Source organism: Cajanus cajan, chromosome 7, assembly GCF_000230855.2.
Source record: "Cajanus cajan strain Asha chromosome 7, NIPB_CcT2T_4, whole genome shotgun sequence".
NCBI classification, from domain to species: domain Eukaryota; kingdom Viridiplantae; phylum Streptophyta; class Magnoliopsida; order Fabales; family Fabaceae; genus Cajanus; species Cajanus cajan.
This window is the reverse complement of record NC_138523.1, coordinates 2,976,742-2,996,989: the sequence shown is the minus strand read 5'-3', so window position 1 is coordinate 2,996,989 and position 20,248 is coordinate 2,976,742. Positions and strand designations below refer to the sequence as shown.

At 30.1% G+C, this 20,248-nt stretch overlaps 1 protein-coding gene and 1 long non-coding RNA gene across 2 annotated transcripts; both read left to right on the top strand.

Moving 5' to 3' along the window:
* Positions 1 to 6,620: 6,620 nt before the first annotated feature.
* LOC109794989 (uncharacterized) lies at positions 6,621 to 10,463 on the top strand. Its single transcript, XR_002239521.3, has 3 exons — positions 6,621 to 7,088; positions 9,304 to 9,369; positions 9,949 to 10,463. It is a non-coding gene; the product is annotated as an uncharacterized LOC109794989 (long non-coding RNA).
* Positions 7,086 to 9,050, top strand: LOC109794988 (beta-1,2-N-acetylglucosaminyltransferase II). Its single transcript, XM_020354384.3, has one exon. It carries the CDS (start codon positions 7,249 to 7,251, stop codon positions 8,557 to 8,559), a length of 1,311 nt encoding a protein of 436 aa, XP_020209973.1. The 5' UTR covers positions 7,086 to 7,248; the 3' UTR covers positions 8,560 to 9,050.
* Positions 10,464 to 20,248: the final 9,785 nt, after the last annotated feature.

Here is a 20,248-nt window from a genome sequence, read left to right as displayed (position 1 = left end):
ACTAGAACAAAAGACGTATTTCATGTCGGTTATTTTGAGCTTTTTACGTTGGAAAAAATACCGATGTTAATGCGGGAGATGTAAATCTACGTTAGTATTGTAAAACTGATGTAAAAAAGTAGTAAAAAATATAAAAAAATAACGAGTGCAAGCAGAACGGCCCGTTCTCTAAGCAGAACGACCCATTTTCCATTCAAAACGGCCCGTTCTGCAAGGAGAACGAGCCGTTTTGAATGGAAAATGGGTCATTCTGCTTGTAGAACGGCCCGTTCCAGATGTAGAAGAAACGAGAGGGTGCAGAAGATTTAAAATAATAATATTAAAAAAATGAAGAAAAGAAAAAATAGTAGTGAAGATGGAAAGTAGACAGGGAAAAGGAGATGAAAAATACATAAAAAAGGAAACTTGCAATTAAGTGTACATGGGAAAAGGAAACGTGACCGTTCTCACAAACGTAAGCCCCAATGACACAGGCTCGCTGTCGTCGTGGAAGCCAAAGTTGCGCCGCAAGAAAAAGGCGAAGTGGAGCTCCAAAAGGCGCAGATCAAGCCTTCTCTTGTTGCCATCTGCAATGTTGGTGTGTATGAAGAAAAAAGCATCAAGGTTTTTCAAAGGTTTCAAGCCCTGTTTCAGCGGAGAGCATGGATTCCCCTGGCACCTCTCTTCCATAGCTTAGCACGTTTAAAGAAGGTGCCTACACTTTAATATAGAAATCTTTTTTACGTCGGATATAATAAAGTCCGACGTAAAATGTAAAATTTATGTTGGATATTAGATACATCCGACGTAGATTTTATATTTTACGTCAGACCCTATTAAGTCTGACGTAAAAAAGTTCACAAAAATTACAAAAATACCATCGCGTTTTTTTTACGTCGGTTTTTGTTTTGACCGACGAGGAAATAGTGATGTAAAAGACTATTTTTCTACTAGTGCTAGTGCCTTAGAAATACAACTCTAATAGTATTAACAAAAAAAAAGGTGTGGGGACACTCATGACCAATATAACAAGCTTCATATTTCCTAACTTGGTAACACAATCAACACAATAAGTCCCTTCATGATAGGCGTGTTTAAGAGCCACCCAATCATGAGCTATAAAGCTTTGGATCCTAGGTAGGATGGAAAATAGAAATTTCATTCTTTATTAAACCAATTGCTAAAAGGCTATCAGACTCACAAATCATTTTCTTATATTCCATAAGTCCAAGCTAGATGCAAGTTATGATATAGACAAAATAGTTTCACATTCAGACTTGAAGTAACACAACACCCATAAAATCCCAATAACCATTGGCTTGCGTTGTCTTGAATAGGTCCCCCAAATCTAGAAAGTGATTTCCTATTTTTTGTTTAGAACCCCAAAACCATTAACCATGATAAACCCCTTTACTATGCTATTATCGACTAACCTCACAACTCCGACCTTCATCTTTATCTCTAACCCCTTTCACAATATTAAATTGAGCAAATCAATTACTAAATATAATCACTCAATAATAGTTAATACATGAATAATAAACCGATCGTAATTCACTATGGTGATGATAATATCAAGAACTTAACATTCACAAGTTTTAATGAAAAATTGATGAGTGATGGGTATGTGCATAAAAAATAAGAAGGACAAGAATATTTTTTTTTCATAATTAAAAACAAAACAAACCACAATCACAACAAGTACCTAATTAGGGATTGAAGAATAGGGTGAAATTTGTACTAAGCGAGATTGAATCTAGACAATGTGACAAGCTCGAAACAGTTATGTAGTGAGTGAAGCGTGAATATCAATTGGGCTAACTGAGAGGCAAGAGCAATGACACTATGTTCCTGGGTAATTTTGTTGTGAACAAAGTGAAAATGGGTATTTGTGTTATTATCATGAGAATATTGTGTTGTGATTGAAGCGAGAATCATGGAGTGACTACAATGGCGCGCATGAGCATGGTATTTTAAATTTCATGTGAAATTGAGTTAATATTTTTGTTAAAAAAAAGTGATATTAAAAGCCCATTTTTACAACAACATTTTAATAAGCTATTGTTTATTGTTATTTTTTTAAAAAGTGGACAACTCTTGTTACTAAAAGTGCTATCAAAGACATGTTTTATAACACTATTTTTTATTAAAGGTTTTATTTGTTGCTATTTAAAAAAATGAACAGTGGTGCTTGTTATTAAAAGTATTATCAAAAATTTATTTTATAACACCTTTTATTTTATTTTTTTATTGAAGTATTGTTAAATATGGCCCAAGTTATAATAACATCACTTCTACCAAAATAATTTTGTCTAATGTGTGTTGTCTAATGTCTCTTTTGTAGTAGTGTTTACTTAACGAAGTTTTAGACTTACAAATGAACTAATTGTCTTAATAAAAGAATGAGTAAAACGTTACGTTTTGATTTAAATTTACCATCCTACACATACTTGTTTCATTCATTTAATTATCTTTGTAGGTAAAAAAGTGTGCATAGTCTTCATAAGTAAAAAAAACATACCAAAGAAGCTCAAATTTAAAAAGTGAAATCCCTTTAACTTACCTACTACATATAAAAATGCATGCTTCTCAAGAAGGAAAAAAAAAGGCTCAATAGTGTACAATGTTTGGTAAAGTAGAACTTTGTTCTTTTATTCAAGGAACAAGTACTAGAAAAGTAAGATAAACAAATTACTTTATCTTTTCAATATGACTAGTTGTAGAAAAGCAATAAATGCAACATTTATTGTTTCAAATGTTCATATTTACACAAGTAAAAAAGATCTCAACGTTTATTAATGTTCATAATTTTAAAGATGAAGAAGACAAATATGCAAGAACTTGAACATAAATTCTTACATTTTCTTCTATAACTAAAAGTGGGCAATCCTTGTTACTAAAAGAAAACAGCATGTTGCACAACATGCTTCAAGAAATTTTTTTGGAATATATTGCTTATTGTAGTCAAGGTGTAACTATATTGCTTATTGCTGCTTTACTCTTAATTACCTGAAGACATTATGAAGTACAATGTTGAATCCTGAATTGAACAAATACCATCAACAAATGTGAAACTATATTGGGTTGTCTTGCTATGTTTAGAAATAGATATTAGATTAATGTTAAATTCAGGGAAGAATAATGTATTCCTAAGGATAAGATCATCTGAAAATTTTACATCTCTCGCTCATTGTGCCACCATCACATTCCCATTGCAAGCTTACTGGAGTAGGCCTAAGATTTATCTTATGAAAGTTTTCAAACCAATTAATGGATGTTTATATGTGATCTATAGCCCCTGATCCACTATCGATAATTGGCTACCCTTAACAGTCCTACATGAGAAGTACCTTCATAGTGATTCATGGATAAATTCCTCCCAACACATGCTTGGTTGACTGGTAGTATTCTGAGTAGGATCTCTCACCAAATTAGCTTCAGCTACAAAGGTATTAGAGGGATGATTCTAATGATTATGATTTATGACCATGATGAACAAAAGGTAGTAGAGCTCACAAGGAGCTCTGATACCATGAAACCAACTTTGATTGAAAAGAAGGATAAGAAGAGTAAATCTCTAAGAAATTGAAAAAATGATTTCTTTTACTTGAATTATCATCACCGACCGATAACAATTTTTTATATAAACGAGGGAATGAGTAAACGATAACTTCCTAATAGAATATTTAGTGAGCTAACTAACTGATACAACAACTAATAAACTAATTGTCCTCCAGTTCAACAAGTATTACATCATATCATTATTCATAATAGTTATTATAAAAAAATTATTCTCATTTCACTTTATCATTCGACACATATAACATGCTTTATTTTCAGTCGCATTATTTTTGTTACTAATATTTGAGATCAATTTAGTAATCTTCAAAGAATGATGTCTCATTCGCTATTGCTATATATAAAGAAGTCTTTTCACCTACTTTCTAAGCTCTCGTGCCAAATTCTTCTACAATAGTAAAGCCTATATCTTTATTCACCCAACCCAATTAGAGTCCTCGAAGTGTAGTCTTCCATGACACAAAAAGCTCAGTGAGTTGGATTATAAAATTTGTATCACCTATTAATTTAGACAATACAATCAAGTTGCAATACAATCTATGTACATTAACAAATTAACAACTTTCAACCCTCCTTCAAGGATCACAATTCTCTCTTTAATTATCATAGCTTGCTTCCCATTTGGTAATCACACTATTAGCCATCCTTGCAAATTCTTTAGCTTGTGAATAAGTGTTAAAATTTGAGTCATGTGATTAACTCTTATATAAATAGTCTACATTATTTCCTTTCTCATCATCCTTTCGACATTGTCCCCTTGTGATTGTTTAGCATGCCTGCTTAAATTTGCCACCACTCACTACTCAAGTCTTTGAGCTCCCCTTTGTCTGGATCTGTTGCCAAACCAATTGTCCCTCTAGTAGAGAAATTCAAGGCAACATTCATACAAATACTCATTCCATTCTACAATGATCATTCAAATTCACATTCTTCTTTTGTCCTCTTTTCCATCTTTGATAAATGTTCTTCTTTGTGAGTATTTTGTCATTTTCATACCCTCAACACTATTCATGATCAGAACCTAAATAATGGAAGAAATGATTATTTTTCACATTGATATTCACAAGTTTATGTACATTGTTTATACACAAGTATAGTCTAAAATAAATAAATCTCAATTGACTTGGAAAACCTAAAATATTAATTATTAATGATTGCAACAAATAATGGAAACAAAACATTATTGATATGATTAATGATCCAAAGAATAAAGGTAAAAAAATAAATCTGAAATTTAATGGAAGTCATATGCAAGTATTCGTACTTGTTTATCAACTCTCAACTCCCTTAAAAGATAATTGTCTTCTATTATATTCCTTACTAGCATAAAGCCAAATTGGTTTTCCACCATCCTACTATATCTTTTCTCAATCGATGCTTAATCTCATTTTGTTATAATTTCGACTTTATAGTTTATCCCTATATCATTTATGCAATTTTAAATATATCCTTTGTTGTTACATTTAGGAATTAAATGGTTGGACAAGAACAAGTAAAGAGGAGAGATTTTCCAAAGAACCGGTAGAAAGAGTTTATTTTTTTTTTTATGATACTTAAACACATTAAACATATAAATGTATAATTAAAGAGTTGGACATAAGTGATTAATATATTAAATTTAAAGTTAAATTATTTAAACAATCTCTAAATTTGATTTTCAGTAAAATCAATCCTTGATATAACCAAATCAGATTAATTTAAAACAAAACTTTGGTTTCAGAAATTAAAAAAAAAAAAAATTCATGAGAAAAATTAAAAGGTTACATTAAAAAAAAGTAAAAATAAAAGGTGCAAATTACAATTACCTTTATATTAATAAGTCTCTTAGATTAAAAAAAACTAATGACAAAATGGATAAAAAATATTAATAAATCTTCTATAGATAAAAAAAACTAAAAATTGAATAAAAAAAATATTAATAAATCTCCTGAGTTATTTGGATTGACATATTTATTCACATGTTCGTAGGTTTTATTAGGACACAAATCTTTAGTTTTTTTTTACCTAATCAAACTTTTAAATAACTCAAACCAGGTTTGAAAAACAAAATTCACTCCATTTATACTCTTAATGAAGAAGATATCTTCTTTTGGTATACATGTTTTTTTAGATTATTTTGTTATTATAACTTGTATATTATATCTTATTTATCTTTTATAATTATTTAAAAATTATTTCAAATTGCTAATCACTAACTATTATTTAATTTTAAATATTTTTTTCTATTTAAAAGTAGACAGATACTATAATTTTATTTCACAGTATATATAACTTAGATTCGTACTTTTATAATATATTAAGAGTTAAGAATAGGAGTATAAATGGGTAAGGATAATCCACGAACCCGAACTGATCCAAATCAATCTGACCCAATCTAATAATAATAATAATAATAATAATAATAATAAATAGTGTTTAAATAATTACTTATTTAGAACAATATTCGTCATCACTAATAGTGTTTAAATAATCACTTATTTAGAACAATATTCATCGTCATTCTTATTTAATAACAAGTTTTGTTTTACGTTAATAATATATTGTAACAATATAATAATTATTTTAAATTTTATTTTATATTATCTAATGTTGATTTATTGAGTTGATAATAATATAATAAATTAATAAATTTATTTTAAAATTTAATTTATATTATTATTTGTTTTATAGGTCGATAACATTGAATTTACAATATCTATTTTAAAATATTTAAATTTTTATAATAAATAAATAAATATAATTATATTAATTTAATTAATCAAACTCAACCCAACTTATTCATAATTAGGTTGAGTTGAATTAGGTTTTTCTAAAAAATTACACAAATTCAATTTAATTCAATCCATTAAATTTTAGTTGGATCGATAACGGATTTATTCAAATTAGACTCTAATTCAACCCACTTATATCCTTAGTTAAGAAGCTTAAAACTAACTTACAAAATCTAACCTTAACCCGTTTCTACCCCTATTGATGAGGTGCATACACGAAGTAAGATTTTTGTTATAATTATTCAAGCACATAACAATATACGCCGTAACAAGCACGAAGCACGAATTTTGGAAGTAAAAGATTGACTTGTGGCCATTACCATTTTCCTTGACTGACTTAGTTCTATAAGTATCCAAAATAGCCATCATATCTGACCTGACCCGACCCGATCCAGCGGACCCAAATCTTTGGTTTGTTCATCGCCTTGTGCCTGCAGTTCAAACTTCTCTTTCTTTCTGTCGTGTTTTTTAAGTTTGATTCCGAAAAAATAAAATAAACCTTCTTTTCTTCTTCCAAGCCTTCACCTTTTTGATCTCTTATGCGACCCAATTCCACGCCCCTTTCTTCCCCCATGCCATTTCTGATCCCATACTCACACGGGTCTTGCACCTTTTGCTCTCACGACCTTGGTTTCCGTGTCTGATTCTACTCCCACGTGCCGGGGAAGTGCAAAGTTTTGTTCTTTAGCTCAAACTAGAAGTGGGTTTTCGCTGTGGCTTCTTCAATCTCAACGTCAAAGCCAGCATCATAGGTTTTTGGTACTCAAAAACTCTTTTTTTTTGTTTGCCTTCCCTTTCTGCTGTATCAATTTTTGACTATTAGTTCATGCCTTATTGTCAATTTTCTGGTGTAGTTTATGTTTGATGTAATTTGTAAATGAATTTAGAATCCCTTTGATGCTTGGTGTGTTATCACTGGATGTTTAGTTCTACTGTTATGGCTGCTTCCAAGAAACCCCGCCTTAGGCTTAGAGATGTGGCCTTGTGCCGTCTGTTATCTGTAGTGTTTGTTACATTATGTGGGGTTTTGCTTCTGATATTTCTCCTTGCATCAAATTCAACATCAATTGGGACTCACGATGTTGGCAATGTTGATGCATACCGTCATGACTTGAAATTTGCAAAGTGGCCTGATCTCCCCCAACTGAATGACTTGTCACTTAGATTGGAAAAGCTAAACAGGTTGCCTCCTAGAAACTTGGATTTGCATCCAACTCTCGCGAAGGATCATATCATTGTAGTTCTGTATGTTCACAACCGGCCTCAGTATCTTAAAGTGGTTGTTGAGAGCCTTTCGCGGGTGGCGGGGATTAGTGAGACCTTGCTAATTGTTAGTCATGATGGATACTTTGAGGATATGAACAAGATTATTGATGGTATCAGGTTTTGTCAAGTTAAACAAATATATGCTCCCTATTCGCCGCATCTGTTTTCTGATAGGTTTCCTGGGGTTTCGGCTAATGACTGCAAGGACAAAGATGATGCCCTGAAAAAACGTTGCGAGGGGAATCCTGATCAGTATGGAAACCATCGGTCGCCAAGGATTGTATCACTGAAACATCATTGGTGGTGGATGATGAACACGGTGTGGGATGGATTGAGAGAGACAAGAGATCATTCCGGTCATGTTCTTTTCATTGAAGAAGATCACTTCATATTTCCCAATGCGTACCGCAATCTACAGGTTTTAACTTCACTGAAGCCTAGAAAGTGTCCTGATTGTTATGCTGCAAATTTAGCACCTTCTGATGTTAACTCTAGAGGTGAAGGATGGGCTACTTTGATTGCTGAGAGAATGGGAAATGTTGGTTACTCTTTCAATCGAACTGTTTGGAGAAAAATACACAACAAGGCTAAAGAATTTTGTTTCTTTGATGACTATAATTGGGATATCACAATGTGGGCAACTGTTTATCCTTCGTTTGGTAGTCCTGTTTACACGTTGCGAGCTCCTAGGACCAGTGCCGTTCATTTTGGGAGATGTGGTTTGCACCAGGGTCAGGGGGAGAATAAGGCTTGCATTGATAACGGCATGGTGAACATTAATGTAGAAGATCCTGACACAGTTTCTAACATTGAATTAGATTGGGAAGTCCACACCTATCAAAACCAACCTGGCTATAAAGCAGGGTTTAAAGGTTGGGGAGGTTGGGGGGATGATAGAGATCGTCACTTATGCTTGAGTTTTGCCAAGATGTACCACTCCAAAGGCACTGCATATCCATTGTAAGAGTTAGAATATCTGGATGCTGCATCTTTTTATTCTTCTCCCACTTTTTTTGTTTTCATTTGGTTTATTATATCACGTGAGAAGATTAGGTTTTTCAATACAGGAATTGATAGTAGACATTCACAGAGGGTGTTAGGGTTCATAATTACTTTCATAACCATCACTATATCTTATGTACTAGTTGTAACATTGAATCAGTATTCATCAATATTGGTTCTTCCTCACATGAAGGAAGCTTTTGTGTATTATGTGAACTGCTTTTTCTCTCCATTTGCTTTTGTATTTTGTATTATGGAGAGACTTATCCAAACAGGACCCATGTGAACTGATCTCTCTCTTCATGTGCACATTTACAATGTTTAGGCGTGGGAAATTGTATGTTTAGGGCATTTGAGACCTTTAATTTTCTTTGTGTTTTCCCATGTTTCTATATCTTATGTACTAGTGGTAACATTAAATGGATATTCATTTATATTGGTTCTTCATGTGCACATTTACAATGTTTGGGGCATTTGAGACCTTTAGTTTTCTATTTGTTTTCCCATGCTTCTGTCACTGAATGAGAATGCTCTCATTGGTTATGTTACTGGACTCTTTTAGTTTTAACCAAAGTATATGGTTATATAACTATCTAAATTTTAACGCAAAAAATAACATGGATTTCAATTGTTAAATGTCATTGATGCTCAACATGTTCATCACTTGTCAAATGTTAAATACCACTTGATGCTTCAAATTTTGCAGTTAACTCAACACTGAAACAGTTCAACATGTATGCTAAATTAGAGACAGGGATGGGTAAGCACAAAGGTAATCAACGCATTTGTTTACCATTGCCTCAATGGAGTTAATTACGGAATCACAGTGTGAAAGTTTTAATTAGAAATTACAACAATAAATCTGAAATTTTACACTGTTTGTGGAAGATAGAGCATTCCTTTGCTGTTACAGAGACTAAAATATAATCAATTTAACCAGCTTTCTCTAACTTCAAGTTGTACTATGCATACAAGTCATTCGTTGCCATTGTTCCTGAACAATAATTATAGGGCATACGCATAAAATATTAACTTAAAAATCTTCAAGAGGCAAATACTTATTAACAGTAAAGACAGCTAGCTTCCCTTTTCTGACTCATTCCTGTAGTGTCCTTTCCAGATTTGCAAAAATATATTATTGTTTTGGTCCATTTCTATGCTTTTGAGGAAATAAATGATTACTCTTCATTGTGTGTATCATATCTACTTTATTTAAATTTTTAAAAGCACAGTAATGGAAGCAATGGAGAATATTCCTCCATAGTGAAGACTTTAAGACTTTGTGTTTCATCTTTCTCAATTCTAGATGTGTCTTAAATTCCTTAACCATCACTCCCTTGTTGCTTTTCAGAAGAGACTTGAAATTTGTTTAAACAGCTGAATCATAGTGAATAAAGTGTACGGAGAACCAAAATTTGTACGCTTAGAAAGTGTTCCAAAGGTAATCACTTTCCTTTTAAGTGATTATTATAAAAACATTTATCAATAAATGATCAATAACTTATCTCCCGAGTACCAATCACACAAGGGTGCCAATTACCATAACAATCCCCTGCAATTGGGTATGCCAAGTGGTGTCTGTGCTGTCATTTTTTCCTCAAATCAGCTTCCTGCATATATTGAAGTCTCAGATTATTGATGAATACGAAAGTCAAAGATGATATTTTGCAAATTATTAGCTGAAAAAGCACAATGCCGAGCAAACTATTGTCATGACAATGAAAGTCTTACAGGTAGCATTGTTAGTTTTTTACAAGAGGGGAAGCAACTTCTAATCAAGCAAACTATACTTGAAATCTTCCAAGGGCAAAAAAATGTTCAAATGTTGCATTTACTAACTGTATTGCAAATGTTACATTTACGGTACGTGTTGTCTCATCAATGCTTTGAAAGTAAACATGTCTGCAACTCCTGTTCATTAGTAAGCTTGCAATCACAACCAAAAATCCAATAGCATAGCCAAATGCTATGACAAAGTAAAACCAAAATATCTCTACTGTATCCTCTTTGCCGCCTTTGTCTTCATCTTCATAGCCATGTTTGAAATCATCAGTAGAACATCCATTTGGCAGAAGAGTTCCACAGAGAAATGGGTTTCCGGTATAAATAAAAGCATCATCAAGGCTTGATAATTGATTTCCTATGCAAATTGGTCCCGAAAGATTGTAGGACAAATTGAGTGGCTTAACGAAGTTAAACTTGATATGCTAACTGAAATTGTGCCTTAAAGTTGGTCATGAGATATGTTAGAGATTCTAGGGATTTCATGTCTCCTATCCTTAATTTTAGGGATATGTCTTGACAGATACTTGTATAATTTAGAGTCTTTCTGAATACAAGTTTAAAGAAGTTTCTTTGAAAGATTTTTTTTGAAAATTAAATAAATTTTTTTCTAATGAAGAAATTATCTAAAAACTCTTCTAACATTGTATCTAAACAGAATTTTAGGTCTTGATATGCTGAAAAGAATGTTATTCCTTCAAGAAAAGATGCACTAAATTGTTATTTGACAAGTCCATGTTAACTACTAGTTTTATATTTCTGATATATTTTGTAGTATATTTACAGTCTCTTCTTTTTTATGTCATTTCTAACCTATTTTAAATGATATGAACATGAGATCAGAAATGATGTAAAAAAGGAAGAGATCGTGAATATATCAAAAATCTAAAGTATTTAGTTTTAGACATGTCTTAAAAGTTGTGCACTTTTAGAAGTTGATCAAAACTATTTGAAATGTTTCCATCTAAATTATTTTCAGAGACATGGGATGAACAAATTTTTAAGTTGACCAATGTTCCGAGGAATTGTACCATTTTAAGAGTTTCTTGATATTTTAAGCTTACAAGTTGCTCTAGACTTTTAGAAATATGACATCATGAAAATGATTCGATGAAAGAATTAAAGTGTTTTAATTGACAAGTAATACAGTCAGGAATCAATATATAAATTGAAAAGCACTAGCTTCTCCAGATTAACAAGTTTTGTTATCATATTACAAGGAACGGTCCAACCAAATTACTCTCATATATAAACAAGTAACTTAGATTCATCTAGCTGTATTAAATGATACCTAATACATCCAGAGTCGAGATATAGTCTCCATGTGCATCCATCTCCTTGAACATTGTTTCAAGACATATTTAATGTTTGAAGATCACAACAGTCTCCCAGAAAAGATACAAGAGATACCTCAATGTGATTTACATCATTGCCTGTTAAGATAAAGCATAGAGGTATTGAACACCCTTCAACGCACCTAATCATGATGGAACATAACAAAAGCTACTTTCTGAAAGGTTGAGACATGTCAAGGGAGTTACATTTTGTAAAGTAGATGGAAGTGAGCCATAAAGAGCATCACTTCCCACAAATAGACTCACAAGGTTAATTAATGCACGTCCAAAAAAATAATGGAGTGTTAAATTCTGGTTATTTTCAGAAAGGTAATTCTAATCTTTGCAACCGAAGTAATGTTTTGAAAAATATTGCTACTTTGGTCGAACACACAAAAAAAAGAAAAAAGAAAAAAAAAAATAATTTGCATGACATACTTTTTTTAATTAGTTGATTTTTTTTTTGGAAAACACAAAAAGTTGATTCTCACATCCTATTTGATAACTACTTCAATTAATTTTGTGATTTTTAATAAATTTTAATAAGAGAGAGTATATTAAGAGGATTCTATTAACACTTCTCTTGCTTGAATTGTGTATTAGTATACAATCCTTTATCTCCACGTTAAAAACAATTTTATAAAATTGAGTAAGGACACTCTCTACATAAAAAAGGGACTCACAAAATTCAACGACCAAAAATATGTTGGGATACAAATAAAAATTTACATCATTAGAATAATAAGAAGTTTATAAACACAACAAAGTTTCAATTAGTGTGACGTCTTTTAGGTGATGACTAAAAGAAAATTCAAAATAGATGTAAAGACGAATGTGAATACCAATGTACAACATACTCTATCAAAAAATATTCGAAACAACCTAGAATATGAAATGGGAAAAATATATTTTTAGGAAACTTTCTCACCTCTATGAAGAGAATCGTGGAGCGAAGTTCTTATTACATGAAAATAGTAATTATTCCATTAAATATGTATATATATATATATATATATATATATATATATATATAATATGACAAGAGATCTATTTATTATAAGAGTAAGTTTATTAGACTTACTCTATTCAATAATTCATGTTTTACATTAAATTTCAATAATTTAAGCATTTATACTGATATAAACAATCAATTATTTGTGCAAATAATCGTTTATTTCAAGTTTGTTCACATTTCGCAAAATTCAAATGATAGTTACTCGCACCAAATGCCCAAAGCTTCGAACCTTTCATTTAAAACCCTGACTCTTCACTTTTGAAATGCATTCTAACACCCAAAACCTTGAAACCTGACGTCTCTCATTATAAATCCATTATTCTTCAAGGTTCCCTCCCACATTCTTAAACCCTAACTCCCTTCCTACATTCAAACCTTCAAACTTTTCAACTCTTACCTCCAAACACTCTCATGCCCTTTTCTTTTTCTTCTTCTTCTTCTTCTTCTTCTTCTTCTTCTTCTTCTAAAAGACCAAGAAAGCTTGAAGTTAAGGGGAGTGACAAGTTCCTAGAAGAGAAAACCCAAAATGAGTATTTTGAGTGGTATGTTGGGAGAAGAATCATCCCACCAAAGACTATGAATTTGGAATGGTTCACCAATGAGGGGTTCACATTTCCATCCTTGTTGGAGTTTCAAGGGCTGAAGTAGTTTATGGAACTTCAAGGTCCTTACTACTCGAGTGGTGAGGGTCACTTTTGTTTGGCATCAAGTTAGGGGGAGTGACAAGTGCTGTGGTGAAGGGAGTACTCGTTAGGCTGAACGAACCTACCTTTTTGGCAATTATTGGCCTAAGGCGTATAGGCCAAGAATGACCATAAAGTGCAAGTTTTTGTGACTTTAGTGACATGACCACTTTTAGGGATTGTCAAAGAAACCTTGAGACTTCAAACTACAATAAGTTTTTGGTTGGTGGCATGAAGAAAAATGATAAACTCATTTCTTTTATTATTTCTTGGATGATTAATCCTAGGTTGCATAACCATGCTCAAATTTCTAGGGATGACTTACTATTGATTTATGAAATTAAAAATAAGGTAAAGCTAGATTGGGTATCTATTTTGAATGACTGTATTTTGAAAGTTAGGAGAAAGGAAAATGGTCTTTATCCTTATGTTTTACTATTGTCAAGAGTATTTGAGTATCGTGGAGTGGATCTCATGGGAGAAAAGAAAATTGTTCTCTACTCATCCAACAAGATTGGAAGAGCACCTCTTCATCACATGGGGATGAAGAATCAAGAGAATGAGTGGATTTTCAAAGGTGATGTGCCTCAAACTCCTAATCCTATGGCTAATGAGGATGGAGTAATAGGTGGTGATGAGATTGCTAAGGAACAAGAAGTAGAAAATGTTGGAGAAGCGAAACTTAAACTTAAACTGTTTTCTCCAGTTGAGCAAATCTTGATTAATAAGATGGATGTTATCATGGAAGCCAACAGGAAACATGAGTCTACATTCTTTGAGATGTTCGATAGATTTGATGAACTTCAATACGAGATTACCAAGATCAAACATCACTTGGGCATAGAGGATGACTCAGACTATAGGCTTAGCTTTAGGACTTTATGTTTTTTCTTATTATTTTGCTAGTCTTTATCTTGTTAAGTTTTATTGTTGTTGGTTTGTAATCATTTTAATCTTTGAACAATTTGAATTATAATGTTTTTAATCTTTTGATATTATGCACAATTTTCATTTTAAGTTCAAATTTGGTTATATTGTTAAATGCTTAAATTTAAATTTGTTATGCTTAAGTATGGTTTTTAAAACAGTGAATGTTTGAATGACTTAAACTAAATGGTAATGACTATAGTTGGTAATGACTTAGAATGTTTTGAATCTAAAAAATTTCATGGTTTACACTGCTTGTATAGTTTATATATGAACTTTTTATTGAGTGGATAATACAAGTGGTTGTGTAATTTACAATATTTGATATTTCTCTTGAACTTCTAGACTGGTATGGATTTGTTTTTGATGATGTCCACATGGGAGAAAGGTATGTAATTGTTTTGTAGGTTGAGTATACAAAGTATTGAAGCAACAAGAGTACAATTTGGTTTAAAAAAGAAAGATAGAGTACAAAAATAATAGTACAATTAGATAAATCAAAATAAATGAAAGGAAGAGTTGTCATCATTAAAATGGGGGATGGAGTTAATTTTTTATCAAGCTCAAGATGAAGACATGATCCTAGTTGGTTTTGATGATTACAAATAAGTTTTTTCAAAGTTGAGAGTGCAACTTGTAGTGAGTTTTGAGCCTCTTGATAACTAAAAGTGCAAGTTGTATCTTGTTTCGTATGGTTCTAAGCTTTGTTGCTTGTGTGCTTTGTAGTTGGTAAGTAACTTAGTTTTTTTTAATCTCTATCTAGATGATGATTAATGATTTAGATATATGTTAAAATCAATTTGTAAAGAGAAATGGTATGAAAAATCGAGATATTAAGTTTTTACTTAAAACAATTGATTATTTTAAGTAATAATCAATTATTTGCTTTGTTTTCCAGTAACCTGAGGAACAATTGCTATAATAATCAATTATTCAGTAAAATAATTGATTATTTCAGAAACAGGATTTTGGAATAATCAATTATTACTCAAAATAATCTATTAAAGTGTTCTTGGTTGATTTCCAGAATTGTTAAGAACAAAATAATCGATTATCCATGTAAACAATCAATTATTTTAGACAGAAAACTTATATATATATATATATATATATATATATCATTTTTCACACTTTGAACAAAGAGACTTGATTCTTTGTGATAATTTTTGCGAAAACACTCTCTAAAATACATTTGTCTATGCAATAAGAGATTCTTTAACCTTTGTTGTAACCTCAAGAAAGTTTTTTAAGAATTGAATTGATCATCATCTTCATAGAGTGAAAGGTTAAGCCACCTACTCTAATATGTTATATACATCAGGTGAATTTGTTCATTAAACTTTTGTATTGATTGTTTTCTTAATTAGGTTTCTTAAGAAGGGAGAATCTTGTATGAGGTGCTACAAGTAGGTGCTTCTTAGGGTTTAAAAAGTGATTTCTTTAATATTATAGAAGTAATTGCATGTGGTATTGTGATTGTAAAACTTCTTATATAAAATATTAGTAAAAAATCTCAATCAGATTGATTTGGGATTTGATATAAATCACAAGTGGATGTGGTTGAACCAATATAAATTGCCCATGCATTTTTCTCTCCCTATAGTTGACTTTATATTCTTGCATTTCTATTTTCATGCTTGTTGTTATGTGTAGTGAGGCATGTACACTACATTAAGAATTGACTGAATTTAGACTTGCATTGAATTTGAACTAAGTATCCTATATATAAATTATAGATCAACACACTTCTTTAGAAAGATTTAGAAAAGGATTTTAAAACCAAGATAGCTGCACAATAAATTTTAATAAACCAATTCACCCATCTTGATTAGACCATCTTTTTTACCAAAGAATACTACTAATATTACAAATGGTTGGAATATTTTAAAAATACATGCTTTAAGCTTCATGGAAGAGATAAAGTTCTTGAACACATGTGAAAACAAATGAGCTAAGAAAATAGGTCAATTATACAATTTCAAAACATGAGAAGACAAATCCACCACCCCAATCTTAATTGGAATAGGAAAATAACAAGTTCACATTTATAATAAAAAGTACTAAATTAATATAATATGAATGCTAAAAATTCAAGATATTGAAAATTGTAAATTAACATAAATAATTAAATATATTTTTATAATAGAAATATTAAAAATAATTCATAAAAATTTATAATAATTTAATAAATATATTTTCTTATTTTTGATAAAGTATTTTAAATTAAATTTTAAATTTTAAATATATAGAACTGGTTCAAACAGTTTTCTTAACTAAGTTTAATCGATTTTTAAAACATTAATATTAATTAACATTTTACGTTAAATATCACATTATAACATTCACTTACGTGACATAATTAGATACATCCCATGTCACTGACAAATTCTTTTTTTTTTTTTTTTTTTTTACAGCATGACCAAAACCAAAATTAAAAAGACTGAAATTTGGAAAATAAAAACCAAAAAATAATTTTTTTTTAAAGGACTGCTATAAAAATTTAACTATTTTTTTTGAAGGGAAATTTAACTCAATTAATTAAACTAAAAGTCCATATTTAATGTCTAGTTGAAATACGGTTCACATTATATTTCCATATTTTCAAATTGTGTAATGCTCCTTGATTCACATCACTTTGACATTGTTTTAGTTAATGTGACAATTGAATTGGATACGTGGTTTACATCAAAGTCGAAAGTCCAAGAAATGAACTAGCATGCATGAATGTAGGGTGGAAACATGAAACAATTGATTTTTATGTGTGAAAGAGGAGAAGTTTTGGTAAAGTAGGATTCAAATATTGAGAAATAAGGAGCTTAATTTTGATTTGTCACTTGTGTCCATAAAAAACCATGTTCTTTTGGTCTATTTGTTGCATTACATGTTCAGACTTGAAAGATCACACTCAAGATCATTGTAAACCATAGTTAGCTTTAGGAGACTTGAGCTAAGTCCATTTCCTAAATTTAGAGATTGATATAGACATTTAATAGACTTGAGCTAAGTCTATTGACTTGGTATATTGGCGTTTTTCCAAGCTTGACCCAACGCTATCAAAATTTAATTTGGAACCTAATTGTAAACTTATAAGTTCAAAAAGCTACCTCAAAAAATATTAAGCAATAAACTTATGTTACCGTTCAAAAGTTGTTGGTCGATAATTGGTTAACTAAAGAAAAAATATCCGAAACTTGTATGCGGAGAGGAACTCACGTTGAACATAGTGGGGAATTTGTTCCCATTAATTTTTTATATTTAGTTTTTTTACACACATATATATTGTAACAATATGCTCACGTTTGTCATGTTAAAAACAAAATATTTCTACTCTTCTTTATATTTATATATATTTTTTAAAATCAAAGTTACTATATATATTGATTTTTTTTAAGTATATATTTTATTTGTTTTATAATAAATGTTGTATTTAAAGAAAAAATAAGTCTCAAAATAAGTGTCTTTTCAATATAGTATTAGTTATCTCTTTTCCATTTATATCTTTCATAATATTTTTTGAAAATTGATTATTGAATTGCATTGTTTATAATAAAGAAGATTGATCACAAGGTTTATTGGTTTGTGTAAAAACCCTAGAAAGTTATATAGTTATTATAGGATAAAGAGAATATCAATTATAGTTAAGTAAGTGAAAGGATTAAAAAGTGATTGCTGGGGAAAGATTGTTTAGTTACTTATATAGAAAATAATATATTTGAAAATATTGAAAATGTGAAATTTATTCAATTTTTATAAAATATGAAATCTCATAAAGAATAATTTGATGTATATTTATATTTCAAAAAATGTGATGTTATATGTATAATGCTATAAATTTATTCATAAGCAAAGTCAAAAATCTACTAAGATATATTATATTAGAAGAAATGTGGAAAAAAAAATATATTATCCATAAGATGAAGAAAATTGGACGAAACATACAATGTCTCATGGCATTAAATAAATACTTTTGAAGCAAAAAATATCCATATAAGAAGCAAAAAAAAAAATCCCGAATATAACGGAAATGATTCTATAAAAGACTGCTTTGCGTTGATTTCAACCACTCTTCACTAACATTAGTTCTATCATGCTTAATTCAGAAGAAAATGATGATAAGTAGCTTGTAAGACTCTATAATGTTTAATGTTTAATTTAAAAGGGAATCCCGAATATCATGGAAAAGACTCTATAATGCTTAATGTTTGCATTGAATGTATCAACGATAATCTTTGAGATCAACAAAGAAGACAAACGAAGCAACTCGTGAAGAAAATTGAATGTTCAATTCAAAGTTGTTGTAACAGTTATCTTCTCTAAAGTTACTATAAAAGGATCAAGTCTTCAAACAAAAAAATATATATTCTGAATTAAGAGATCAACATATATACTAAGAAGTTTGTATTGAGAAACATATATACTAAAATAAAGAGAGCTGAAGTATTACAAAGAAACTTTTCATTGAAAATTTTGTACATAGTTCTTTGTAAACTATTTGTGCTTAATTTTCGTAGTATCACGTCTAAAAGAAACGAAATTATCTTAATTTATAGTTTTAAAACCGTGTTCTTTTGGTCTATTTGTTGCATTAAATGGTCAGACTTGAAAGATCACATCTAGATCATTGTAAATCATAGTTAGGAGTAGAAATAGTTTTGATATAGACATTTACACAAGACTTGAGCTAAGTCCATTTCCTAAATTTAAAGCTTGAATACGAGCTATTGACTTGGTATATTGGCGTTTTTCCATGTTTGGCCCAATACTTTCAAAATTTAATTTGGTACCTAATTGTAAACTTATAAGTTCAAAAAGCTACCTCAAAAAATATTAATATATAGCAATAAACTTATGTTACCGTTCAAAAATTGCTGGTGGATAATTGGTTAACTAAAAAAGAAAAAAAAATCCGAAACTTGTATGCGGAGAGGAACTCAGGTTGAACATAGTTGGCAATTTGTCCCCACTAAAATTTTTATATTTAGTTTTTTACACACAAATATATTATAATAATGTGCTCATACATGTTATGTTAAAAGTTAAATATCTCTTCTCTTTTATATTTTTATTTTTATTTTAAAAAATCAAAGTTACTATATTGAATTTTTTGAAGTATATATTTTATGTTTTATAATAAATATTGTAATTGAAGAAAAAGTAAGTCTCAAAATAAGTGTTATTTTAACATTTTAATATAGAATTAATTAACTCTTTTTTATTTATATCCTTTATACTATTTTTTAGAAAATAGTTCTTGTATTGCATTATTTATAATAAAAAAATTAATCACGAGGTTTCTTCGTCAGTGGAAAAACCTAGAAAGATAGTTTTTATTGGATGAAGTGAATATCAATTATAGTTAAGTTAAGTCAGTAAAAGGATTAAGAAAAGATTGCTAGAGAAAGATTGTTTAGTTACTTAGAGAATGATATATTTGAAAGTCATAAAAATGTAAAAAATATTCAATGTTTTTAAAATATGAAATCTCATAAAGAATAATTTGATGTATATTTATATTTCAAAAAATATGAAATTATGTGTATAATGCTATAAACTTATTCATAAGTATTATTTTCACTATCTAAAATTTTTACATTCATCACTACTTGTATGTCAATATTGTTGTTAAAAAATATGCTAAATAGACTATTCATCTGGATAATACAAAATTTGAAATTTAGTTGAAACATCAGGATAAGTAAAAGAATAGGATAAGGCCTTTCCGCCAATGTGGGGAACATGCTAATTCAAGTTAGATAGTTGGGATAGATGAAGATCACACTAGTTAGTGGTCTTGAGTTGCAGAAACACAATTTATGTGGCCAATTTGAATTTTGTAATATAAATATGTGTAACAGACAAGAAAAAAAATGATATTAGCCTATGTTTTTCTTGATCCACAACATTCACATT

Excerpts from the sequence above, each read along its gene's own strand:
- LOC109794988 (XM_020354384.3), top strand. The coding sequence starts at position 7,249 with ATGTTTAGTTCTACTGTTATGGCTGCTTCCAAGAAACCCCGCCTTAGG.